The sequence below is a fragment of the Jaculus jaculus genome, chromosome 15, assembly GCF_020740685.1.
Source record: "Jaculus jaculus isolate mJacJac1 chromosome 15, mJacJac1.mat.Y.cur, whole genome shotgun sequence".
Classification (NCBI taxonomy): domain Eukaryota; kingdom Metazoa; phylum Chordata; class Mammalia; order Rodentia; family Dipodidae; genus Jaculus; species Jaculus jaculus.
In genome coordinates, this window is record NC_059116.1 from 62,928,570 (window position 1) to 62,956,204 (window position 27,635).

Sequence of the window (27,635 nt, forward strand, 5' to 3'; positions counted from 1 at the left end):
TTCTGTGTCCATTTTTGGTTAGATGTTCATTGTTTTCTATACTTTAGAACAACCTCCCTCGCACACACATACACATATTTACACAGCCCCTGGCTGTCCTGTCAGAGTAATGGCAATGAACTGTCACTGTTGTTGTTTAATCTTTTGTTATTCTGACAGCTATGTGTTATTCCCTCATACTAGTTCTGGTTTTCATTTCTCCAGTGAACAACTTCATGTGATTTTTTTAGTCATCTGTATATCTTCTTACTGCAATACTTTTCATATGTTTTATCCATCTTCTTAACAGGTGAATTACCTTTCCACTGTGGATTCTTGATATTATCTCTTTATAAAGATCCTCTCTCTCTCTCTCTCTCTCTCTCTCTCTCTCTCTTCTTTCCTTCTCTCTTATTTTCTGAGGTAGAGTCTCACTGCAGCCCAGGCTGACCTGGAATTCACTATGTACTTTCAGGTTGCCTAAAACTCATGGTTATCCTCCTAACTCTGCCTCTCAAGTGCTTGGGATTAAAGGCATATGCCACCACACCTAGCTCATCCTTATACATTCTCAATAGCTCTTTGCCAGGCTTTCAAATATTTTCTCCCTCTGTAGTTTGCTTTTTCATCTTCCTAATGAGTTTTTCAAAGAGTTATGTTTCCATTAAGAAGTCCCACTTAAGAGTTTCTTCTTTTTTATGAGAGAGAGAGAGAGAGAGAGAGAGGAAATTGACAAACCATGGCCCCTAGCCACTGCAATTGAAGTCCAGACATGTGGCAACCTTGCATGCTTGTGTCACCTTGTGAGTCTGGCTTTTGCATGATCTGGAGAATTGAACATGGGTCCTTAGGCTTCACAGGCAAGTGCCTTAACCATTAAGCCATCTCTCCAGCCCAAGTTTTTCCTTTAATTTATCATTTTTGGTATCACATCAGAACTCTTTAAGCACCTTGAAGGTTGTCAATGTTTCTCTGCTGTGTCCTAAAAGTTTTCTGGTTGACCTCTAAAATCTGTGTGTATCATCCCATCTGAAGCTTAGGTTAAAGTTATGAGGTGTTTTTTTTTTTTTTTTTTGCCTCTGTGTACAATTAGTATAGTATTATTTAATGGAAAGTCTAGCCTTCCCCATTGACTTCCATCAGTACCTGTGTAAATGTCAGATGAATATACTATGGAGTTCCATTCTGGGTTTTCTGGTCTTTTCCATTGACCTACATGGCTAACTCTCCACTACTATCACACTTTATTGTAAGTCCTAACATCAACTAGAGTTTTTTGTTTGTAAAGATTGTTTTAGCTTTTTAAATGCCTGTGCCCCCCCCATATAAGCTGATATAAGCTTTTAATATTTTCAGAAAAGCTTTTCCTGAGATTCATTGGGCATTGCATTAAGCAAATGCATATGAATTGACCTTTTACCATGCTGTTTTCCAATCCACAGACACAAGCATCTCCCAACTTATTAAGTTATTTTTGTTTTTTCATCATTTTGTAGTTTTCAGCACAAAGATCCTATATATGTTTCATTAAGTGTATTTCTAAGAATTGCAAATGATAATGAAGAGATGCTATTGTATCTCTCAGTTCTGATTGTCACATGTTCTTTGCTGGTATGTAGAAATATTATTGATTTTTCATATGTTGGCTTACATTCTGACTGTATTTGGTGTGGTGCACATGTGGAGGTCAGAGGCAACTTTGGGTCTTTCCTTGCCATTCTACCTTATTTGAGGCAGAGTTTCTCTTGATCTTACTCAGCTATTCTTTCTGATGCTTGGCTGAGAGACTCCAGGATGTTTGCCTATCTCTGCCTGCAGCCTTGCCTCGAGTTTTGGGATAGCAGAAGTCCACCATGGTTTCTGCTTTCTTATGAGGTTCTGGAGATTGAACTTACGTGCTCAGGCTTGAGTAGTGAGCACTTTATCCAGCAAGCCTTCTCCAAAGCCCTATTCTGACTTTTTGATTAACTCATTTTTCAGTTCTAAGAGTATATTTTTGTAGACTCTTTGAGATTTTCTACATGGATAATATTGTTATCTGCAATTAGCAACATTTTTATTTCTTCTTTTCTAAGATATTTTCCTTGGCTATTAGTGGCAATAATATAAACACTGGATTGACTCAGGGTGATAACAAAGAAATATCCACACCTTGTTCCTGATCTTTAATTGTTTGTCATGTAGTTTGCTATTAACTGTAAAGTTGTATAAGTGCCCCTTATCAATATGAGAATATATTTCTAGTTTGCTGAGAGTTTTTATCGTAAACCTTTGCCAGATTCTATAAAATCCTTTTTAGCATCAATTGACATGAGCATATCATTGTACTTCATTGTGTCTCAAATTTAAGTTAGAAGGATGATTTAGTTCCATGAAATTCTCTGAGATAATGCATACAAGAATATGAGATGCTCAGTGACATCTAATTAATATAAAGCAAATTAAAATATAATAATAAAAATCACCTTTTCTTAAACTTAAAACTTCCCTCTCTCTTCCTGTCTTCCCCATCTGTCCCTCTCTCCTTCCCTTCATACCTCTCTGTATATATCAACACTGTCCTTCAACAGGATCTCACTATGCCTAGGCTGACCTGAAACTCATCTTCTCATCTCAGTTTCCCATATTTGCTTTTTACACAAATGCCCCTCAACTTGTGATATGGTTATATTCAGATAAACCCATTATAAGTTGAAAATATCAAGAGTCATATATACACTGACTATACCCAGCCTACTACACATCCTAGCTTAGTAATACAACACACTGTGGAGTATTGCTCACCCTTCTCCCTGAGATCAAATGGCCACCTGGGAGCTGTGACTGTCCCCTGCCATGCAGCCACACCAGAGGTGGTTACCCCTCATATCACTAGTCCAAAAAAAAAAATCAAACTTCAATACACACTTCCTACTGAAAGTGTATAATCTTTTTTTTTTAATTTTTTATTTATTTATTTGAGAGCGACAGACACAGACAGAAAGACAGATAGAGGGAAAGAGAGAGAATGGGCACGCCAGGGTTTCCAGCCTCTGCAAACGAACACCAGACGCGTGCACCCCCTTGTGCATCTGGCTAACGTGGGACCTGGGGAACCGAGCCTCGAACCGGGGTCCTTAGGCTTCACAGGCAAGCGCTTAACCACTAAGCCATCTCTCCAGCCCTGAAGGTGTATAATCTTAACAGCATCTTATGGTTAAAAAAAAATCATTAGTTGAACCACTCTAAGTTAGGAACTTGTATTTTGTATCGATGTTTTCTATTGACCATAGCTGCTAAAATTTCCTTTCTTTTAGTAAGTTGCCTTTAGCTTTTTAGTGTTGTACTTTCCAAATATTTCCAGGCTAAATACACATTCAAACTTAAGTTATACTGGATCTCAAATTAGAATAATCAAAGAAAGCTAATTTGAATGAAGTCAGTAAACACAAAACAGAGAAACAATTCATGTTACAAAAATAATTAAAATGTTGACTTCTCATATACCATAAATACTATATCTAAGATGTTATCCATGTCTGAGGCTAGGAAGTAGAGTAACAACCCTATCTACTGTCAGAGCAAAAGACAAAGTTGAAGTTTTAAATGAATAAATTCGTAGCTTTAGAGGTTTTGTATACTGCAGCTATGAAAGCCACAGTAAGGTTTCTTCCAAACAGGAAGCTGAAGCTTAGCCCTGTGTGGTTGAGAAGAAGTTACCATGGCATGTTCCCATTTCCCTGGGGCCCTGGCTTTGAATGCATTTGTGGTGTGCTTTCTGCACTTTTCTGATGCCTCTTCTTGACCAAGATGTTACACAGATATTACTGGAAAATGGGAAAATTCCTGACGTCAAACTGAACATTATCTGTAAGTCCAGCTGGCCTCTAACCTCTTAAGAAGTGAATGTACAGCATCAGAGAGAGATGCCATCCTAAAGGCCTCAAGAAAATGTCAGCTGCAAGAAAGTCAATCCTCAGAATAACTACTTAGCAAATCATCTTATTGACTAAAGCCTCCAAGATGTCTTTTAGATAAAACAGGGCTATTTCTTCCCCTATCAAATTGAACCAAGCCTTAGCTTCATGCTGAACTCTAATCATTCAGGATTCAGTTACTGGTTTTTAATTAAGTAACCCTGACTGGGATCTCACTGCAACTATAGGATTTTATCTCCAGCAGTTCTTTAGCCAAAACATTTTATTTTGTGATGAAATAGCTCTTCAGTAAAATGTTTCCAATTTAAGGAATAATGCTAGAGTGGCATCTGTTCTCCAGCACAGGATGTGTCATTAGAATGGGCCTAACTGACAATCAGGTGCTGAAGGATAAGGATTGTTTGAGGATAGGAAACTGTGACACTGGGAAGGTGATGGGTTAATGCTAAACAAAACAAGTATCAGAATAGTGATTGTGCATATGCTTTTATATATGGGACCTTTTCATAGTCACGGAACTCTCTCTTGGTCTTCCTGTTATAACTGCTACCATGGAGCTATGGACATAGTAATGTGGCAATAGCACTTTTGGACCCTAGCCTTATTTTATTAATTTTGTACTTTATCTTTCCTCAGAGTCATGCAACTTACATGTCTGTCCAGCTCTATAGAAGGATAAACAGAGAAACTTCCCTGTGTTTAAACACTAACATGAAAGAGTTAAGAGCAAATAGTATTTACCACACTGCATATACTTCTTTCTTGCTTATGTAACATTATTTCCTTTCCTGGTTATGTGCTGTTTTTCCAGGGTTACTGATACTATTTTCTATCTCGGTTACTGTGTATGCGTGTGTGTGTGTGATGTAGCTTGATAACTCAGACAGTTCTTTGTGTATATATTTGTTTGCTGTCACCACCGTGATGAGATGAGACATCTGAATGCTAGTAGCTTATAACAAAGGCATTTGTACATGTACAGAACGGCTTGCCTGTCTCCATCCAGGCTGCAGGCTGGCTGTACTTGGCTATAGGGCTCAGAGTAGGTTCATGTCTGCTTCACCAGAATCTACTTTCTCTTTGGTCCAGCAGTCATTGGGGATATGATCTCTTGGCAGAGCTCATAATAGCAGAAAACACAAAAGGCTTGGCAAGCACCATAAGCATATTAAAGTTCTCTGGTTACCTCATGTCTACTAATACTCTTCATTTTAAATGAGTAGCACAGCCAAATCTAATGCTGAGTGAACAGAAAAAGGTACACTGCCCACTTTATTGTGCTGCAAAAGGACTGAAAGGCAGGGGAACTGAAGAATGAGGTCCAGCTAGCTGCCAAGTTATGGTGCACATGCCAGCAATTTAAGGATTATTCTTGTTTTGAGGTTCCTGGAACCAAGTTCTAACTAACTACTTTATGACATATTTTCGCCAGTAAGAATACTGCTGCTGCTATATGGTAAGTATTCATACTGGCATTCACCATGACTAAATATATTTGGATTCCTCTCTTATTAATTAGTTTATAATAGTTAATAAACAATATAATGTCCAATTATTTATTACCTCTTACAAGTCTAGATTTTAGTATAGCAATATTCTCTTAGATGGTATTGCCTTCTCCAGACCCTCTCCCTTACCTGTTATCAGATACATTTCTAGATCAAACATGGTGGAAAATACATTTTGATCCCACTACTTCTTGGATCAAATATTTTTCAAGTGGATCTCACTGTTTCTTCTCTCTCTCTCTCTCTCCCTATCTCACTCTTAAATAAATACTTTTTAAAAGTTCTATTTGGCTTCCCCTACACTGATTTGGTAAATGAAAAAAATAACACATAGAGAGTATTTTGGAAGATAAACTAGGTTGTAGAGTTAAATTTCTCATAGAATTTTTCTGTCATATTATTTGAATAAAAAATTAGATGGGAGCTAATATTCTTCAGGATTTAGATAAATCTTCATGAATTTAATTTTAAGTCTTGGCAATATTCATAAAAGTTGAATATAAAAGTAAGATTTTTCCATTAGCTTTATTATGCAAAATGCTCAATTTTGGTGCAAATTGGATTTTGCAAGGTTGGGAAAAACTTACATAAATGATATTAGCAGTTTTAAAGATGCACATGGAACCAATTGTGGTCACTCAGTCTATCAGGCATCCATGTGCAGTGCTGAGGAACTGGCTCAGCATGGGTGATGGGAGTAGAGAAGGAAGGAAGTAAAGAAGGAGCCAAGAAAAGTGAGGCAAGCATTTTACATGCCTGCCAAAGTTTTAGGAGACATTTGATAATACTCATAAATATGTGGTTGAAAATGAAAACTAGGCCCTTTAAAAAATTGTCCATATAAAATTTAAGACTATTTTGTTTGTTTTCATAGTGATGTGTCTGTTTTAACAGGGCCAGAGCATGGATGTGGTGGTCAACTGAGAGATCCCAACAATAGCTTTGTCTCTCCTGATTCTGATTCAAATGGAAGATATGACAAAGGTTTAAACTGCATATGGTACATAATTGCACCTGTAAACAAACTGATTAAACTCACCTTCAGTAAGTTTGTTCTGGAGTCTTCGGTCATAGAGGGAAGATGCAATTATGATTACGTAAAGGTGAGACTACAATCTTGAAACATGTCCTCATCCCAAACTCTAGTATACCGTGTTCCAGGTTATGACACACAGGAAGCCTTGAAAGCAGCGAGCACCCCTGTGTTTCACCTTGACTTGTTCTTCAGTGATGCAGCATGTTATAGGTGTACATTTTTATATCAAGTTCATCTTTAATGTGGATGACTCAGGAATGTGGTGAGGCTTCTAACATTAGCTTTTAAGATTGCTTGTGCCTTCATCAGTGCCTTGTCCAGAAGTGGCCTGTGGGAAGATGGGTTGTATGGAATGCAATGCTCAAAGTATCTCTGGCTATTCACAAAATGAATGGCAACCTCTAATACAAAGCAAAGCCCTTTAATTTGTCTATTTCTTGAGGCTGAAGAGATGGCTCCATAAGTAAAAGTGTTCACCAAACAAGCCTGAGAAGCTCAGTGCTATTTCCAGAAACCATGTCGGAAACCTAGATGCGCCCAGTTGTACGGGGAGCAGAGACAGGAGAGTCACTGGGGCTCTCTGCTCAGTGAGTCAGACTGAAAAATAAAATAGTAGCCACTGGTTCAGTGAGAGACTCCATCTCAGGGTCACACATAGAACAGTGATAGAGGGCTGGAGAGATTGCTTAGCGGTTAAGGCGCTTGCCTGCAAAGCCAAATGACCTCGGTTCGATTCCCCAGAACCCACGTAAGCCAGGTGCATAAGGTGGCGCATGCATCTGGAGTTCGTTTACAGGGCTGGAGGCCCTGGTACACCCATTCGCTCTACCTGCCTATTTTTGTATATGTCTCCCTCAAATAAATAAGTAAATAAAATATTAAAAAAGAAAAGTGATAGAGAAAACCCGATGCTCTCCTCTGGCCTCCGCATGCATGTACATGGGATATGCACATTTACACAAACACATGTATACACTATATGACACACACTACAACATATATGCTGTACATAGACACATGCCAAAAAGCTTGTCTATTTCTTACACTTATAGATTTACTTCTTATATTACCTTTATGTGTGTAAAATACCTTAGTTCTTACATTCCATATTATTAAAATGGGGAGTGGAGAAATGGCTCAGTGGTTAAAACTACTTGCTTACACAGCCAGGCAGCCCAGGTTCATTTCCCCAGCACTATCCACATAGATTCAGATGCACAAAGTTGTGCACATATCTGGAATTTGTTTTCAGTGGCAAGAGGACTTAACATACCCATTCATTCTCATTCTCATTCTCTCTGTCTTTCTCTTTCTGCCTTTTTCTCTCTTTGAAATAAATAAAAATATTTTTAAAAGTAAAATAAGACTAAACTATATTCAGCTAATATATTTAAAATATGTACTGTAAATAAATAATGGCTATGTTTAGCACTTAGATCTTTCATATAATTTAAAATTTTTGTTAAACTCAAAAAAGTTTAAAAATTAAAACAATAAATTTTTATTTTAAAATGTCTTTAAAATATTGTTTTGATTGGGTTGATTGATTTTATATTGCTTAGGATTTCCTTTTTTTAGTTCTTTGTATATTCTGGATATTAACCCTCTGCCCAGTGTATAGCTGGTAAAGATTTTCACCCAATCTATAGGTTGTCTATTGACACTGTTGATGGTTTGCTTAGCTGTTCAATAGCTTTTTAGTTTCATGATATCCCAATGGTTGAGTGTTTGTGTAATTCCTTAGGCTACTGGGGTCTTATTCAGCAAGTCTTTCCATATGCCTGTATCTTAGAGTATGCTACCTGCTTTTACTTCTAGTCATTTCACAATTTCAGGTCTTACATCAAGGTCCTTGATCAATTTGAAATTGGTTTTTGTGCAGGGTAAGGGAAGAGGGTCTAGACTCATTCTTCTACATGTGGTTATTCAGTTTCCCCAGCACCATTTATTGAATATGCTGCCTTTTTGCCAGTGTGTGTTTTTGGCTTCTTTGTCAAAGGTCAGGTGGATATAGTTACTTGAACTTATACCTGAAAGTTCTATTTTATTCCATTGATCTGTGTATCTGTTCTAATACCATTCCATTTTTATTTCTATGGCTTTGTAGTATATTTTGAAATCAGGTATGGTGATACCACCAGCATTATTCTTTGCACTGAGGATATTTTTGGCTATTCAATGCCTTTTGTGCTTCCATATAAATTTTGAGATTTTTTTATACCCATGAAGAGTAGTGCTGGTAGTTAAATTGGAATTCATGATATTAATTCTTCAGTTCATGAGGATGATTGATCTTTTCAGCTTCTTGCATCTTCCTCAATTTCTTTCTTTAGTGTTTTAAGATTTTCATTGTAGAGGTCCCTTACTTCCTTGGTTAGGGATACTCCAGTATATCTAATTTTGTAGCTATTATAAATAGTGCTATTTCACTGATTTCTTTCTCAGTACTTGTCATTGGCATACAAAGGCTAATTTTGTATGTTAATTTTATATTTTCCCACTTTTCTTTAAGTTTTTTTTTTTAGTTTTTTTTTTGTTCTTTTTTTTAAAATTTATTTGAGAGCTACAGAGAGGGAGAGAAAGAGGCAGATAGAGAAAGAATGGGCACACCAGGGCCTCCAGCCACTGCAAACAAACTCCAGACGCATGCACTCCCTTGTGCATCTGGCTAACGTGGGTCCTGGGGAATCAAGCCTCAAACCGGGGTCCTTAGGCTTCGCAGGCAAGTGCTTAACCACTAAGCCATCTCTCCAGCCCAACAGTTTTATTTTTTTAATGGGATCAATGTGGTCTCTAAAGTACAGAATCATGTCATCCTCAAATATAGTTTGACTTCTTCTTTTCCAATTAGCATCCCTTTTATTTCTTTTTCTTGCTGTATTGCTGAGCTAAGACTTCAAATAGAATGGTAAATAGTTTGAGGAAAGTGGACACTCCTGTCTTGTTTCATAAATTACTGAAAATGCTCATGGTGTTCCCCATTTACTATAATACTGGCTTTAAGTTTGTTGCATATAGACCTTTTTATATGAGATATGACCCCTTTTTCCTAGTTTCTCCAGTGTTTTTATTATGAAGGGATGCTGTATTTTGTTGAAGGCCTTAAATACATCAATTAATATGATTATATGATTTCTGTCCTTAATTCCATTTATATGCTATATTACATTTAGTTTAGTGATTTCCACATTTCATTTCTGCATTCCTGGAATGTTATGTCTGTTTGCAAATTTGAGTTTAATCTCCATGCTATATGCCATTATATTTTATACCCCTTCAGTAAAACTAGGGGAGCTCTTAAAGAATTGAAAATCAGATATAGGCTATCCTTGCCATTTATGATATTTCTCTCACTTTAAGAGAGGAGTTCAATTTGTATGGGCATCACTGCCATCTCTAGTATTTCATAACTTCCCTCTGATTGGGCTTCTTCCCTGATACGGTATCAACATGGCTTTCATCCAGGGGAATGAGATGTGTTTTCATCTTAGAGCAAATGAGGTCCAAGAAAACACTAAACTCCATAAAATAATCGACATGACAGGTATTGACTCACACCTTTGTAATAACTCTGAATATAGGTAGACTCAACTTCCCAATCAAAAGACACAGGTCATCAGGCTGGATCACAAAACAGGGTCCATCCAATGAGAACCCCACATCACCACCTTGGGTAAAAGAATGGAAAAAGTTATTCCAAGCAAATAGAGATAGGAAACAAGCAGGTATTCCCTGATCTCTCATTGTGCTATATACTTACAAAGAATCATAAAACAGAACCAATCTTGCAAGACTGCTTTAAGGATAAAATAATGCATATTAGAGTGTTGTGTAACTGACATAACCTATGTACTTTCTTATACTGCTTTGTGGGCATGGGGTTGATAGAATATGCTTTTATTAAAATATTAAAAAAATTGATTTATTTCTATATTATAGACTTAATTGATATTAGGATATCTTAGGGATGGTGAAGTTGGTGGAATTTATCCTCAATACCTGTTTCTATAAGGGTGAGTTGATCATGTCATATAAGAGCTTCTAAGCTAGGCAAAAGGGATCTGTGTGCTGACCACCTTCCTGTCGACTCAGGGTCAGTTCAGTCTCCCCTGTGGTGAGCAGCAGTGAGGTGGCTGAGTGCCAAGATGCAACCTTCACTGACTTCCTCGGCCAGAGAAAGGGAACCAGTGGCAAGGAGGTGACACCCTCCCATAGTTCCCTAGTGTTCCCTTTATAACATGTGTTCTGACACTTTCCCATCTGAGGCTCAAGTTGTCCACACTGTCCTGTGGGAGCCAACTATGCAGCTTCTAAACACTAAATGCCTGTTAGAGTCCCAAATTATTATTGGAATGTTAGTTATAACACCTCAAAAACCATAGTTGTACAAGACACACCCTAGGTACTAGTCTGGTCTCACTGCGAACTCCTGTCATAATTCACTGGGAGGAATGGCTGTGAATCTTTGGAGAAAGGTTTGGCAGTCTCTAAAGGCCTTGGATGCTAAGAAATAGTACTCCTGCTATGCACTCACATACTTGATATGCACTAAATAAATGTGAATTTTAGTCTATTATAGGCATACTTCAAGTGCTGGGAAAGAACCTAGAGCAGAAATTATACTTTAGGTCTTGAATTTTCTGCAGGAGCCCATGGGTTAAGGAAAGCATGGTCTTGATGAGGTGAGTAGCCTCCTCCACCATGTGCTCCTGTCATGGTCTTCATCATCACAGGTTCAAAGCATCCACACTATGTGACTACATAGCTGTACTGGTATCTGTAGACTAAAACCTCTGAGTCCAGGAGCCAAAGTAACCCTTTCCTTCTTTTAAGTTGATTATCTTGAGTATTTTGTCATAACACAAATACTGTGAAAATACTGCACTGGGCTGGAGAGATGGCTTAGCGGTTAAACGCTTGCCTGTGAAGCCTAAGGACCCCGGTTCGAGGCTCGGTTCCCCAGGTCCCACGTTAGCCAGATGCACAAGGGGGCGCACACGTCTGGAGTTCGTTTGCAGAGGCTGGAAGCCCTGGCGCGCCCATTCTCTCTCTCTCCCTCTATCTGTCCTTCTCTCTGTGTCTGTCACTCTCAAATAAATAAATAAATTTAAAAAAAAAAAAAGAAAATAAATACTGCACTTAAGAGACTGGTTCTAATCATTATATCATTACTTCCATGTGGCTTTTCCTGATACATCTTGTAGTGTTTGATTCAGGTGTTCCCCATAAACGTAGGTGTTCTAAATGCTATGTTTCCAGCTGATGGAGATTTTGGAATTAATGCCTCCTGGAGGCAGTGTATTGTTGGGGCGGGCTTATGGGTGTTATAGCCAGTTTCCCCTTGCCAGTGTTTGGCACACTTTCCTGTTCCTGTTGCCCACCTAATATTGGCCAGGAGGTGATGTCCATCCTCTGCTCATGACACCATTTTTCCCTGCCATCATGGAGCTTTCCCTCAAGCCTATAAACCAAAATAAACCTTTTTCTCCCCCCCCCCCAATTTGCTCTTGGTCAGGTGATTTCTGCCAGCAATGAAAACCTGATGCAACACCTCTGAAACTGGATTAAGTTTTATCCTTGAATGTTCTGAAATGTATCAGAACTATACCTCATACCTGAAAAAGTACCTGTATTCTCTTTCCCATACCAAATTATGCCCTCACATGTCAGTCATATAAGACCTTATCAGAAGTTTATTTCAAAGAACTAATTAAAGTACTCCAAGATGCAACTTAGAAATGCTCAGGACTGGAGAGATGGCTTAGCATTTAAGGTGGTTGCCTGCAAAGTCAAAGGACCCCTGTTCGATTCTCCAGAACCCACATAAGCCAGAGCACAAGGGGGCGCACGCACCTGGAGTTCCTTGGCAGTGGCTGGAGGCCCTAAAAGCAAGCCCATTCTCATTCTCTCTGTCTTTCTCTCTGTCCCCCTCCCTCCCTCCCTTCCTCTCTCCCTTCTCCCTCTTTCTCTCTCTCAAATAAATAAATAAAATATATTTTTTTAAAAAGAAAGAAATGCTCAATACAAAGTATAATTGCCTTCAGTTATTAAATTCTGAGTTAAATGATAAAATCCCAAGGAATTTAATGTTTGGAGTTATTGTTATTTTGAGAAGCATTAAATTCCAACTTCAAAGTCTGTTGCTCTTGTGCATTCAAATTTCATGGAAATTAAAATCCAAAATTGCCCCCCTTGTTTCTTCATCTGTTCAAATTGATAGCTGAATGAAGGACAGGATCTTACTGTAGTTGTAGTCGGAGGATATTGTTGCAGTCCTGTTCACATTGCTGGTAGAAATCACCCAACCAAGAACAGCTTCTGGGAAAAAGAGATTTATTTTGGCTTACAGGCTAAACGGAAACTCCACGATGGCAGGGAAAAACGATGGCATGAGCAGAGGGTGGACATCACCCCCTGGCCAACATAAGGTGGACCACAGCAACAGGAGGGTGTGCCAAACACTGGCAAGGGGAAACTGGCTATAATACCCATAAGCCCGCCCCCAACAATACACTCCCTCCAGGAGGCATTGATTCCCAAATCTCCATCAGCTGGGAACCTAGCATTCAGAACATCTAAGTTTATGGGGGACACCTGAATCAAACCACCACAGATATTTATGATTAATCTGTTTAGATCATCAAGAGCTTAAATTCAAATACTATTAAAAAGTTAAGGATTTAAAAAACACAAAATTCTTTTTAGTATTTACTTTCATCTATGAGACATAGCACATAATTCATGCTGGAACCTACAGCAGTTATGCTAGGAAACAAAGAATCCCAGAAGGCAGGATGTAGCTACATGATGGTGCAGGTACTGAAGGCACCATGTTCTCATCCATGTGCCCAGAATTATGTGAGGCATGACCTCCTACATGCTGTTGAACAGACCTGCAACAGCCCACAGTGGTGATTTGGTTTGCTAGACAAGAGCAGGAGAACATTTCAGCTTTGATCCCAGAGGTCTAGGGGCCCATGTCAGCTGTGCAGAGGTACAGTTTCAAGTCAGGCAGGAAAAATCTTACTGTGGCTATGACTGACTGAATGAAGTACCAGCACAGGGCCAGGTGTGTGTGTAAGTTCCTTCCGTCAACCCTGACCCTTTGGCTGTCTCTTCCTTTCCTTCTCCTCTACCAGTTGTCTCTCTAAAACCCAGGTTAGGTCTTAGAATTCTCCTAGGGTGGAATCCAAGCTTCTTGGAATGACACAGGTAAAACTTCACAGCTCCTTTTCTGTTGTTTTCTCATGTGAACCTCCAGTCCCATCAAACATACACTGCATATTTCATTTCTGCAATGCCTTCCATGTCATGTTCCACCAGGTTTGAATGCATTTCTCCTTTATAGCAATGGGTAGTTGCTACTTACTTTTAAGATCAAGTCAAGTGACTGAGTGAAGTCTTCCTGACCCTTTCATCCTCAGCACTCCTCCATCCTTGAATTGTACCACTTAGTTTTCCGTTTTATTTCACTTATTTACTTTTAATCAGTTCTTTGTTCTTTTTAAATATTTTGCTGCTTATGTGTATATATGGGTTTGTATATCTATTTATTGAGATGTATGAATAGATATGTGTATGTGTATATTTAATTTGTGGCCTTTTCTTCTCCTGGCCCATGAACACTATGAATGTACAAAAAGTACTTTATAATTCTCTACATACTTGGGACCTAATACAGGGCCCAGCATGTAATGCCAGAGTAAAATAACTTGATAATATTGATTATGACTATAAAATAACAGTTATTATAATGGAAAGCTGAGTGCAGTGGCACACATCTTTAATCCCAGCACTTGGGAGGCAGAGGTAGGTGGATCATCATGAGTTCAAGGTCAGCCTGAGACTACATAGTAAATTCTAGATCAGCCTGAGAGAGAGCCTACCTCAAAAGAAAAAAACAGTTATTATAATGTAACTGGAACACGTTTATTAGAGAAAGTAAACTATCTCAAACTTGACAGATGTGCTTCTCTGCAAAATGAGATCACAAAAATCCAGTGAAATGTTTATGTAAGAGAGACAGTGCCATCCAGTGGTAAATTTATTTCCCTTCTAATTTTGACCTTTACTGTGTATTTTAGGAGAACCCTAGCATTTTAAAATAATGTCAGGGGTGATGGCTGTTCTGAGAACTGGTATACTGTGGTTCTGTTATGAACTCAATATTTGGAGCCACATAGGCACAGAAACTTATTTTTAAAACACAATAATGATTAATCAAGTATGAGGAAATTCTGTTTTCTAGTAAGGCATCTGAGGGAAATCCAAGCCTATTCTTTCCTCTGGTAGTTGTAGGAGGCTACAGAAAATGGAAGTGTTTTGGAGCACAGAGATACTACCATGAATCCAGCCTCCCACTCCTGGGAATTGCATTCTTGCTTTGGGAGACTTAAAATAAGCAAATAATAATAAAATAAAACAAGATGGTGTTGAGGGGAGGGCAGCATTGGGTAGGGTTGGTCTCTGTAGAGGTGACATTCAAGAAGAGGTTCCAAGACAAGGAGTCCTCAGCCCTTTTGGAGTTCAAAACAGATGCTGACAACCAAGTGAGAAGAGTGTGCGGGGGTCCTGGGAGAGGACTTCAGGAGGCAGAGAAGGGAGGAACGTAAGAAGATGTGCAGGTCCGTTGGCTGGGACTTGCTGAGCCAGCCAAGGGGAAGAGGGAGATTCCATTTTGTGTACTAGGGGCGTCCACGGGAGCATTTTTGGGAGAGCAATAGCATGATCTAAGTTCATAAGCACTTGTCACCTTGGTGGGGAATTTTTTGGGTGCTCTGTAGATCTATAAACACAATGTTATGAAGTTGAAGGGTGATGTTGCACTCATGGAAATGAATTTTGAACTGGAGAGAAGTGGATGTGGGATATTAGTTGGGAAGAGGAGTTAAGTATGACTGAAGTTTCAGGCTTAAACTGTTTATCAAGGAAAAGAAGATGTGGGTGAAATGTTTTAGAGAAGAATGGTGCTGTTGTGTGAGTATGTTTGTGGGTTAGATGGTCATAGGCTGATGACATTTTGAGGTGAGGTCTTTGGGAAGTAATGAGGGTTCGGTGAGCTCATGGAATAGGTTGTCCTGGGATGGGAATTCATGACTTTATAAGAAGAGTTACAGAGGGTACAGCTGGCACGCTTCCACTATCTCTCCATGTGATGCTCCCAGGCATGTCAGAAAGCAGCAGGAAGACCTTCATCAGATGCAATCCCTTCATTAGAGACTCATCAGCCTCCAAAACTGTGATAAATTTAGTTTCCTTTTGTTTATCTTCACCCAGCCTGTGTGGTATTCTACACAGCAGCATGGAGCATACTCAGGCAGAGGGCCGCAGGACAGAGGAATCAAAGTGCTCAAGAAATCAAGGAGGACTTCCATGTGCCACACACTGAGGACAAAACAGTAAACAACAGAGTTCTTGGTGGGATTCTTTACAGGGAAGACAACAAAATGAATAAGTTACATATGTGGTACATGGAAGGAGATACCTGTTCCGAAGAAAACTCAGGCAGGAAAGGAGACAGAGAATATTGGGAGAGTTTTCACAGGCCTTACTGATGGCTGATGCCTGGGTCAAGATATGAAGGAAAAGCAAAGCCATCTTTGTGTGGGTACATGGAGAAGGAACAAGGCAAAGGAAGAGCAGGTGTAGCTAAGCCTGGGCTGCCCAAGGAGCTGAGTGGAAATGGGACCAGAAAGGATTCTATTAGGCCTTGAAGGTTGTTGTCATGGCTTTAGCCTGGGTGTTGATAAGATAGGAAGCAATTAGGCAGCTTCTGGTGTGACATGGTTTGGACAATAGCCTCTTGCACCTTATTTCCTATATCATATATTACTTTCCCAAGGAGAGAAAATATATAGGGCATAATTTTTTTACTGACAGTCATCATAATATTAAAACTATCTAAATTACCATTCTCTGTAAGAATACCACTATAATGATCTTTAAACAATGACTATGACTACTTCATATCCAATTTAGTGTAAAATATGCAATTCTTTTGTTAACAATGAAGCGCTAACGAGCTGCCTCTCTCTGCAGATATATGATGGCAGGAGTGAACATGCAAACCTGGGTGGAAGGTTTTGTGGTAGCACTGTGCCTGCACCTTTTATCTCTTCTGGCAACTCTCTCACAGTTCAGTTTGTCAGTGACTTAACTTTTGAAAGAGATGGATTTAATGCTACATATACCTTTGTGGACAGTGAGTATATTGAGATTTTTATATATTATGAAATACAGGCACTAAATTAAATACTCATTACCAAACTTAATGTCAATTGCTATCTAGTGGATTACTAAACACATGTGATCTGAACTACATTCCCAGCCATCTTTACTTTTTTGAAACAGTTTTACCAACTTGACCCTGAACTCACTCTGTAGCTCAGGCAGGCCTTGAACTTGTGATCCTCTTTGTCTCCCAAGTACCTTGAATTACAAGATTGAATTCCCAGGCTGTGCTCCAAATCTTTAATAACATAAATATATTTCCTGTGGTTCAAAAGTGGGAAGGTAGGAATTTTAAAATCACATGTATAATGACATACGAGTAAACTATTTTCTACACTAGTTTTTTCTTTCCTCCTCAGTGCCATGTGGTGGAACATACAATGCAACTTGGTCCCCACAAAACATTTCATCACCTGATTTATCCAACACCAGGCTTCCATTCTCCACCTGCACCTGGGTGTTCGAGGCTCCTCCCCACCAGCAGGTCAAGATAACTGTGCAGGAATTAACGCTACACTCACAAGACTGCTTCCGGAACTACGTCGAGCTGCAGGATTCACCCGAGGTAATGACTGTCAGATAAGTTCAGTCACCAGTGACCTTTTCACTGGCCTTTGCATGCTTGAAGCAGTAAAGCCATGGTGACATCAGGTCTCAATTAGTGCCAAAATTCTGTTTTTCCTCAGGAGATAGAGCCCTCCTGCCATACTAAGAAACTTAAATGTAGTCCTAAAGGACAGGAATGTTTAAACTTTCATGTATCTGAGAATGATCTGTGGTCTCATTTAGAGAACAAAAGAAATGAGACATCAAAACAGAGGAAACACTACTTTGAAAGAGGAGGGTGCTCAATGTAGTGTGCAGGAGAGGGGACAAAAGAGGGTAATGTGTTGGGAGTACAATTAAATTTTAAGATAGTCATGTATTAAAGTTTTCAATAAAAATATTTTAAAAGTACATAGCCCTGGAGCCCTCCCTCAGAGACTGATCCCCCTGTATAGCAGTCATTAATCTGTATGTTTGGTGTCTCTTGTTTTCTGACCCTAATAACAGAACTCCATGGGCCATCCTTATAGAACCACTTTAGTATCTAGGATCTTTGTGTAGCAGGAATTAAAGGTGTGCACACAAAACACAGGAAAACCAGCTAGAAGACCATTTGGTATCACTCCAGTGGAACTATACTCACAGCAATAGGAGGGTAAAGGGGATTGGGAGCAAAGAGGGATAAAAAGCTGCACTTAATTTTTAGTGGAATAAGATGATGAGGGGACAGCTGGGATGTCAAAGTGTGATATTCACAAAACAGTAAAGATTTGAGCAGCAGCATCTTGTGGGTAAGTAGGTGGAATAAGGTGAGTCTTGAGATTATCCAAGAGAAATATTCAAAGCCTGGGCTCAGGGGATGAGGAGGAGTACCGGGGAGAATGCCTGGAACGATTTGGATCATGTCTGCACTTTGTAGAATATCTAACCTATTTTTTCCTCTTAGACCTCCTTAGGTCATCCTCAAATACCTGTGCTGACAAAGACAGAGCTCCACCTGTCACCATCTGAATGATTAACACTTTCCTCTTTATAAAGCTATTATTTCCAGATTCCCTATTTTGTTGGGGAAATGAGAGTCTAGTTAGATGCATTGTGAAGGAATCTGAGACGTGTAGGTTATGGTATGGCTGATTTTTCTGTAAGCATCAGACGCTGTGGTGGTGTGTAGGCCCGTACAGTGGACAAGATGCTAGAGAAGCATCACTCCCCTGGGGTGGTCTTCAAGGTTTCAGCAGAAATGTTGCCCTTTTTGTCTCGCCCCTCTAGGGAAATGGATATTGGCCAATTCCAAGACCACTGCCAAGTCTTGCAGACTGCTTCAAATGCCAGTGCTGGTCTCCACGGCCACACCCTGAAGCTGTGCTCTCTGGCCTGGCTGTTCTGTTCTGAAACTAAATCTCATGCAATTCACCTTCCACTTTATTTCAGAGTGATAGAAACACAAGAATCCAGCTCTGTGACACAAATCTTACAGCTGTGCAGGCATTTTATTCCTCGACAAGCACTGCTATTGTTGTGTTCCAATTTGAAATCTTAAACACAAACTCCCGAGTGAGCTTCACCTACCAACTTGCAGGTGAGCATAGACTTGTCACTGACTTGATAGCTACAATTTATCCTGGAAGTGACTCCTGAGCACAGGTCAGGGTTTGCTAAGAAAACACATGAAGTAATAACCAGAACCCAAGCCAAGCCTAAGTTAATAAATTGCTAAATCTAGTTCCTAAAGAGTTAAAGCAAATATAAATGCAATGCCCATGAAAATTAATGTGATTAATTTAAAATATGCTAGTTATTTTATTATTTACATAACCATTTACAGATGATACCACATATACTTTTACAAAAGCTTTATCTAGAGATCTTCCTATATCATACAATTTAAAATTCACACTTTACTAAATTTTGGTATATTTACAAAGATGGGATCATTATTTCATATATATATATATATATATATATATATATATATATATATATATATATTTCCAGAGAACACTTTATTTAATATTGCTTAAAACTAAATTAACCTTTGATTCCAGTACACAAATATATTTTCCATTTTCTTTTGAGGCTAGTCCAACAGACTGTCCTTTTTTATGAGAGAGAGAGAATTGTTGTGCCAGGGCCTCCAGCCACTGCAGTTGAATGCCAAATGCTTGCGCCACCTAGTTGGCATGTGCCTCACCTTTGTGCATGCCTCATCTTTGTGCATCTGGCTATTGTGGGATCTGGAAGGTAGGACATGTGTCCTTAGACTTTGCAGGCAAGCGCCTTAACCACTAAACCATCTCTCCAGCCCTACTTTCAATTTGTGTTTTACCAAAAAGTGGCAAAGATCAATGATTTTCCAGTTTTATCAAAACAAACAGCTCACCAAAGGAAATTTTCCATACAAACTGTTTGCAAAGGGTGAGCCTTCATGTCTAAAAAAGGTTGAAATGTCAGCCACTGACACCCCATGTGATTAGAAAAATTCAAAAGAGGCTGGAATGTTATTCAAAAGAAGTGTTTGTATTTCATATTTTGCACGGGGTGTTCTGTGGTAGCAAGCCACCACGCTGCATGCACACTGTGCACTCTCAGCACCTCTCCAACCTCAGCTGTTCCATAGGCAAGTGAACAGGCTGCATTAGTCTGAAGTCTGCTCAGATTCAAAGGGCTTTAAAAAATCATTCCTGTCAAGTTGAAAGAACACTAAATATTTGGAAGCACACATTGACTATAGGTACTATTTTTTCTCAGGCTGCAACAGGGAATACAACCAGGCATTTGGCAACCTGAAGAGCCCAGGATGGCCGGACAGTTACGATGATAACTTGGACTGCACCACAGTTCTCAAGGCCCCACTAAACCACACCATTTCCCTCTTTTTTCACTCATTTGGCATTGAACACTCAAGAGACTGTGAAAATGACTTCTTGGAGGTAACATACATTTGAATATCATTTATTTAAATAGATTATTTAAGAAGATGATGGATCAAAATAACTTCTGCTGCTTTTTCTAGTTGTACTAAGATGATATGTACCTCATTCATTTTATTACTTTATTAATTATCCTTTCATTCTTTAAACATAAGTCCATTCTAGTCCAGGCACTGGAAGTACAGTAATGACCAAGAGAAATCTAGGGTCCTCAGCAGGTTCCTATGCTAGTGTGGAAGAGACAGAATGCCATGGTCAACTATACCACTACCTAGAAAGGGTTGATCCCAGTACAGTTAGGGACACCTAACTCAATATGGGGACAGAGATGACTGTTTAAAGGTGGTTACATCAGAAAGATGAGGGAAAGTTCAAGGACAAGGTTCCCATAGGATTGCTTATGTGTGAAGTATTCATACCTTGGTTCAGAGAGGTCATAATTTCCAAACAGCCTCAGCATCTGTGTTGTGCCAACTCCAAATTAAACCTTCCTGGGACTCTTTGAAGTGGCTTCTTCATTGCACACAAGAGGCTCAGAGAGACTGCTCCAGTATATTTGTGCCTCTATGCCAGACATATGGTTTGATTTCCATTTTTAGTTATGTATTGAAAATTAAAAATGAATTACTAGTTTGACTGTGCATATGCTTGGGGCAGAATATGATCATTCTATGTATATGTACAATGTGTAATAATCAAATCAGGGAACGTAGCATGTCCATGTCAGATCTAACCTTCATGAGATAGACATCTCAGAGTACATGCTGCTTTTCTTCACTGGGAGCTGTCTTTTCTGCTGGCTTTTTTTGTTTTTGTTTTTGTTTTTGTTTTTTGTTTTCCAAGGTAAAGTCTCACTCTATCACAGGCTAACCTGGAATTCACTATGGAGTTGCAGGGCGGCCTCTAACTCCCAGTGATCCTCCTACCTCTGCCTTGAGTGCTGGAATTAAAGGCGTGCACCACCACTCTGGTTCCTGCTGTCTTCTTTTGTTCTTCTGTCTTTAACTCCAGAGGGCTTTTTGCCTTTCTTATCTCTTGTCCCAACCTCAGCTGCCCTGGCCCTGTGCCACCCTGGCCTATCCACCCAGTGTGTGGTCTTCATTTTAGGAAGAATGGTGTCCCTAGATACTGTCTTTGCACAGTTTGGCTCCCCACACTTCATTATATAGCATTTTGTTATCCAGAAAAGCTCTCTACATAGAATCAGTCTGAATTCTTTGTTAGTGAGTATCTGTAACACACAGCACATTGAATTCCCAGAGTCATCTCCTGCCTTTCTCAGGGGAACAATGGCCATGACAGGAAACAGGGAGGAAGTACAGGCAGAAGGGAGGAAACGAGCAGAGAAATGGCACATTGTACTTGTCAGTCTAGTATTAAACATGGGTTTATGTGCTTGCCCATCTTGGAAATATAGTGTTTGTAAGAAGTATTTAGCAGAAACAACAAGAAGAAAGGACATATGAAGAAACAATAGATAGAATCATCCCACTAACTTTGAGTAACAGTCTTAATTCATCTCAAATGCATGTTGCCCCTTCCTGGTCCAAGTTAACCTTGGCCATTCATCTGCAGGATGCTGGGAAGTAAAGACTTGCTTTCCAGCATTAGATTAGACCTGTGCCTCCCTGCTCTCTCTGCCTCTGCCATAGACTTAATCATCCACTTCCTATCCAATCAGCAGACAGAGGAAGCTACAAGGAAGGCCTGTCAAATACAGCGGAGTGTGGTGTCTGGAGGGAGAACTGTGAGCATAGTTTCTTGGCAGCTCTAGCAGGAAGCCTCAGCATTCCATCCATGTGAACTATAGTGGGAAAGGAAATCTCATACAAGAAGTCTTGAGTGCAGTGTGAGTAGAGAAGTACAGGCGCTAGACCACATTGTGAATTGGTGTGTGACTTCAGTGCCTCTGACCCTCTCGAGGGTCTTTTAGTGCTTCAGATGTGCCTCTATGCTCACTTGTCCCATCCTCCTATGAAGAGAAAAATGAATATTGCAAACTATTAGCACTATGCCTGTCCTTTCAGAGCAGCAGTAATTTAAAAGAGGACCTGAGGGTAATTTAAGAGAGACCCAAAGGCAAGGTTTTGGTGGTGGCTTCAGCATTCTCAAATATGACAGTCATACCATCTGTGAATAATCAGCTCTTTGGTCCAGGCCAAAGCCACTTTGTTTAAATTTAGTAGAAGAGCCCAACACCAGGCAGTAGGACAGCATAGTTCTTTCCCGCTCACTAATGCATAGGCCTGGAAGCAGTCTCTTTAGATTGGCACTGCCCAGCAAGTCAAGGGTGACACTTGTGCAGCAGCTGTGTGACTTAAGACAAGCTGCAGTGAGCCAAGTTTAAAACAAAGGAATCCTAAAGAGAATAGAAGGGCTCTTGGATCAGTAGAACCAGCACATATATCTTTGTAGAGCCTACAATTTGCCTGTGAGGTATTTCCATGAATTCTCTTAAGAGTAAACAGTTGCAAGCAGGCTTAGGAAAGAGGATGAATTCACTGGAATCCACAGCTGAATCCCCTCCCTACACAAACACATATCCTGTTTTTAGTGTCTCCTCCAGCTGTGGATTGAAACAAAAAAGTAACAGCTGATAGAAATTTTATAGGTGTATGAGATTGTTTCCATTTCCCTTAGATAAACCATTTTTTGTTTTGAATTTTACTTTATCTTGTACCTTGTGGTTTTTCACAGGTACTTGACACTTTTCAGTGGGAAATCTCTCCCTGTGGGCCCACACAGCACTGAATAAAGTGGAATGATTAGAAACAGACCATATGGTTGCCTCTCCAGACCTTTTAAAATTCACTTTACATTCTTCAAGAATGGGAAAATGGCTTAGTTCGTAATAAGCTTTCCACTGAGTTCCATGCACCCATGTAAAATGCTGGACCCCACTGTGTGTGGCTGTAATCCCAGAACTGAGGAGGCAGAAACAGGAGGATTCCCAGGATTTGCTAGCTGGACTAGCCAACACTGGGGAGCTCTGGGTTCAGTAAGAGATTCTGTCTCAAACAATAAGGTGGACAGTGATTGAGAAATACACTAGATATTGACTTACTTCTGGCTTCCATGCACATGTACACACATTGTAAGACCACAGAACCAACTAGAGCACCAAAAGACTTTCGCTGGGGCGTGCCATTGCTGTAGCTGCAGGTGTCGCTAAGTCCAAATGCAAATGGGTTTTGATGGACAGCTTGAACAGTTCTCCTAGAAATGACGCCACGTTTGCACAAGCTTCCGAAAAACTCTGTAAAGACACACAGTAGTAAAGTTTTATTCCAGCATTCTAGAAAGTGAGGGAAGGGTGGGAACTGAGGCCAGCCTGGGCTGTACAGCAAGACTCTGTGTCAAAAGAAAACAGCCAAGCCTAAAACAAAACAAAAAGCCCTCATTCAAGTTGTCTCCTACTTCAGGAAAAGGTGTCATATGATATAATAATGAATGGCTTGTTGTTATAGGTAAGAAATGGACATGATAGTAGCGCACCACTCATTGGCAAGTACTGTGGATCTCTGGTGCCAAGCCCCGTCTTCTCTCAAAATAATGAATTATACCTACGATTTAAGAGCAATGGTGCACTTTCCAGACATGGATATAAAATTGTCTGGACCTCATCAGCATCTGGTAAGATATTTTCACATTTTAAGGGGAATCCATGTAGGTGTGATGAATATTATTGACTTTACCATAGTAGCTGTGTACTTGGCAATTTTCTGTAAAAAGATTTTGAACAATGAAAGTACAGATTATTAAAATGTCCACATTCATTTATTTATATGCATATATGTAAAAGAAAATATTTATATATCAAATATTTAAAATTATGGCTGGAGAGATGGCTTAGAGTTTAAGGCACTTGCCAAGCAAAGCCAAAGGACCCAGGTTTGATTCCCATTACCCACATAAAGCCAGTTGCACAAGGTGGCACATTTATCTAGAGTTTGTTTGCAGTGGCTCTGGAGGCCCTGGTGTACCTATTCTCCCTCTCTCTCCTTCTTCCCCCATCTCCATCTGCCCCCTCTCTTTCTCTCAAATAAATAAATAAAATATTTTTAAAGAGAACAAAAAAACTATATGAATTTTTTATCTTGTCAAACATTGGACTTTTGGTTTAACTGCGTATGTAGCTCTCTGAGAATTTAATGAAAGAACATTGCAAAAAGGCCACACTGCTAACACACATGTGAACATCTGCTCTCTTTGTAGTTCATGTCATTTTGTGGCCAGAACTGAGACTTAATTGCTTTTTCTGGCTGATTATTATCTCCTTGCAGTTTGGACTGACTTTGTTAAATAGCTGAGGAAATTTAAGTCATGTCAAACATTTAGCTCAAGAGAGGAGCAATACTTTTATGAACTGTCCCCAAGTACCTGAAAACCTACAAAATAAAAGTGTTAAAAATGAGTCTTAAATATAACAAGGGTAAGTAGATGATTCTATCAACATTGTCACAGATAACAAATCCTCACACCTTCATGAAGCTTACAGATTATCTTTATTTGTTTTTTAAAATTTTATTTACTTAAGAGAGAGAGAGAATGGGCACGCCATGGCATCTAGCCACTGCAGATGAACTCCAGATGCATAAACTACCTTGTGCACCTGGCTTATGTGTGTCATGGGGAATTGAACCTGGGTCCTTTGGCTTTGCAGGCAAGCACCTTAACTGCTCAGCCATCTCTCCAGCCCTATCTTTACTCTTGATTAACTGGAGGAAATAAGGAATGCTTACAATGGTAGCCTACACCTGTAATGCCAGAACTTGAGAGGCTGAGGCAGGGGACCATGAGTATGAGGCCAACCTGAGATTGAGCTGCACAAGCTACACAGTGCTCCCACTCCATTCTTCAGGGTCCCTTTGTGTACAGATGAGCAAATCAATTAAACAAGCACTAGTAAGGAAGGAGCTCTGACTTAAAGTATTTTGGAACGTCAGTTTTGGGTCTGGTAAAATCAGTTTAATACAAAGTGTCAAATGCTGTAATCCCACACTCTCAGCATCTTATTTTCTTTTTTTTCTTGATTTTTTTGTTTATTTATTTGAGAGCGACAGACAGGAAGAGAGAGAGAGAGAGAGAGAGAGAGAGAGAGAGAGAGCGAGAGAGAATGGGCACACCAGGGCCTCCAGCCACTGCAAATGAACTTCAGATGCATGAGCCCCCTTGTGCATTTGGCTTACGTGGGTCCTGTGGAACTGAGCCTCGAACTGGGGTCCTTAGGCTTCACAGGCAAGCACTTAACAGCTAAGTCATTTCTCCAGCCCTCAGCATCTTAATTTCGTTTCACTTTGAGATCATTGCCACCAGCTCTGCATGGGGAGAGCTCTCCACCATCAGAGCACACCTAGCAACGGAACCCTCATTTAAGTCTGGTGTTTGTTTTCCATCCTGCTCCCAGACTGCAGTCTGCAAAAACAGTCCTAAAGGAAGTTTTCTTTGGGTCATGATAGCTGGGACAGGAACATGATGGGGAAGCAGGTCTCAGGTGACCTTAACCAAAAGAAAGGGATGTTTCTGCCTCAGCTTCTCAGCCCCTGAGGAAGAGGCTGTAGTGTTATCACCACCCTTAGGTGGTGTGTCTTATACTTGGATGAATATCACTTCTGACCACTCCTTCTCTGCAGGCTGCGGTGGGACTCTATTTGGAGCCAGTGGCTTGTTCACCAGTCCTGGCTATCCTAAAACTTACCCAAATAACACTGACTGCGAGTGGACCCTCATTGCTCCTGCTGGAAGGCCTGTCACTATCAGGTTTTACTTTATCGTCATTGACGATCCAGGAAACTGTATTCACAACTACCTCATGCTCTACAATGGACCGGATGCCAACTCTCCACCCTACGGACCATACTGTGGAGAAGTGAGTAAAACTACTTGTGGCTTTTAAGCCATGAAGATAGCGATGCAAAATACAAACCACAAAGCCTACTGCAAATCGAAAATTTCTTGTTATTTTGGGAACATGAGCACCATCTGGTGGTCATTGTGTTCCAGTGGCATTATTTTATATTTGGCTTGTAAAGCCTATGTGTGTGTGTGTGTGTGTGTGTGTGTGTGTGTGTGTGCGCGCGTGCGCGTGCGTGCATGCGTGCATGAGTGCACATTTGTTCCAGTAGCTTTCAGCCTTTCAACCCTATTTGACCCCATGGTGTAAGAGAGAGGGCAAGCCTACCTTGGACTTTTCAGATAAAGGAAAACTGAGGCACTGACTAACATTTAGACCAATGTCACATTAAGTCAAAATATTTAACTAGATGTGTCAGTTTTAAAAATTTTTAATATTCACATTTTTTGCCATTTTTTATAAATAGTTTCATATGTAATTGTTTTCTTGCTTTCCTTCTTAAATAGAAAGTGTCACTAATTTCTCTAACATTTCACAAATGTTAAATAGAAATATTAAGCATGAGCACAATTAAAGAAAGTAAAACAAGAGGATAGCACACAAGATACAGTGACTTTGGGCCGTGTAGTAATGATGCAGTCCCTTACATTGCTAACATAGACACTGAGCAAGTGAGGATCTCAGGATGTTCTGTGTTATAGTAAAGTAACTGCCACTGCTCAGTGTGTTTCAGAAACTGAACATGTAGAAACATGTAGAAGACTAACAGGACATTTTCATATACCCCAAAGGGTAACTCCCCCATATTCTACCCTCACTGTGCTTTGGAAAGTACATGCATTCATTCTTGGTGCAATTATTCTAGAACTATCTGCAGGTTGAATACAAATTCTAGAAGGCTCCTTTAGATGACACTTCTTTTTTTTTTTTTGGCGGGGGGTTTCAAGGTAGGGTCTCACTCTAGCCCAGGCTGACCTGGAATTTACTCTGTAGTCTCAGGGTGTCCTTGAACTCACAGCAATCCTTGTACCTCTGCCTCTTGAATGTGGGATTAAAGGCGTGCACCACCATGCCCGAATGGGTGATACATTTTTTTTTAATTAACATTTTCCATGATTATAAAATATATCCCATGGTAATTCCCGCCCTCCCCACCCCCACACTTTCCCGTTTGAAATTCCATTCTCCATCATATTACCTCCCCATTACAATCATTGTAATTACATATATACAATATCGACCTATTAAGTATCCTCCTCCCTTCCTTTCTCCACCCTTTATGTCTCCTTTTCAACTTACTGGCCTCTGCTACTAAGTATTTTCATTCTCACGCAAAAGCCCAGTCATCTGTAGCTAGGATCCACATATGAGAGAGAACATGTGGCGCTTGGCTTTCTGGGCCTGGGTTACCTGACTTAGTATAATACTTTCCAGGTCCATCCATTTTTCTGCAAATTTCATAACTTCATTTTTCCTTACCGCTGAGTAGAACTCCATTGTATAAATGTACCACATCTTCATTATCCACTCATCTGTTGAGGGACATCTAGGCTGGTTCCATTTCCCAGCTATTATAAATTGAGCAGCAATAAACATGGTTGAGCATGTACTTCTAAGGAAATGAGATGAGTCCTT

The 27,635-nt window shown here is 39.9% G+C and overlaps 1 protein-coding gene across 1 annotated transcript in view; it reads left to right on the top strand.

Moving 5' to 3' along the window:
* Cubn (cubilin) overlaps positions 1-27,635 on the top strand; it is a 255,894-nt gene that overhangs the window by 221,868 nt on the left and 6,391 nt on the right. The window contains exons 60-66 of the mRNA XM_045135128.1: positions 6,299-6,507; positions 16,479-16,641; positions 17,030-17,235; positions 18,648-18,795; positions 19,965-20,146; positions 23,614-23,779; positions 25,780-26,015. Coding sequence (XP_044991063.1) covers positions 6,299-6,507; positions 16,479-16,641; positions 17,030-17,235; positions 18,648-18,795; positions 19,965-20,146; positions 23,614-23,779; positions 25,780-26,015 — 1,310 coding nt within the window. The remainder of the gene's footprint in view (positions 1-6,298; positions 6,508-16,478; positions 16,642-17,029; positions 17,236-18,647; positions 18,796-19,964; positions 20,147-23,613; positions 23,780-25,779; positions 26,016-27,635) is intronic.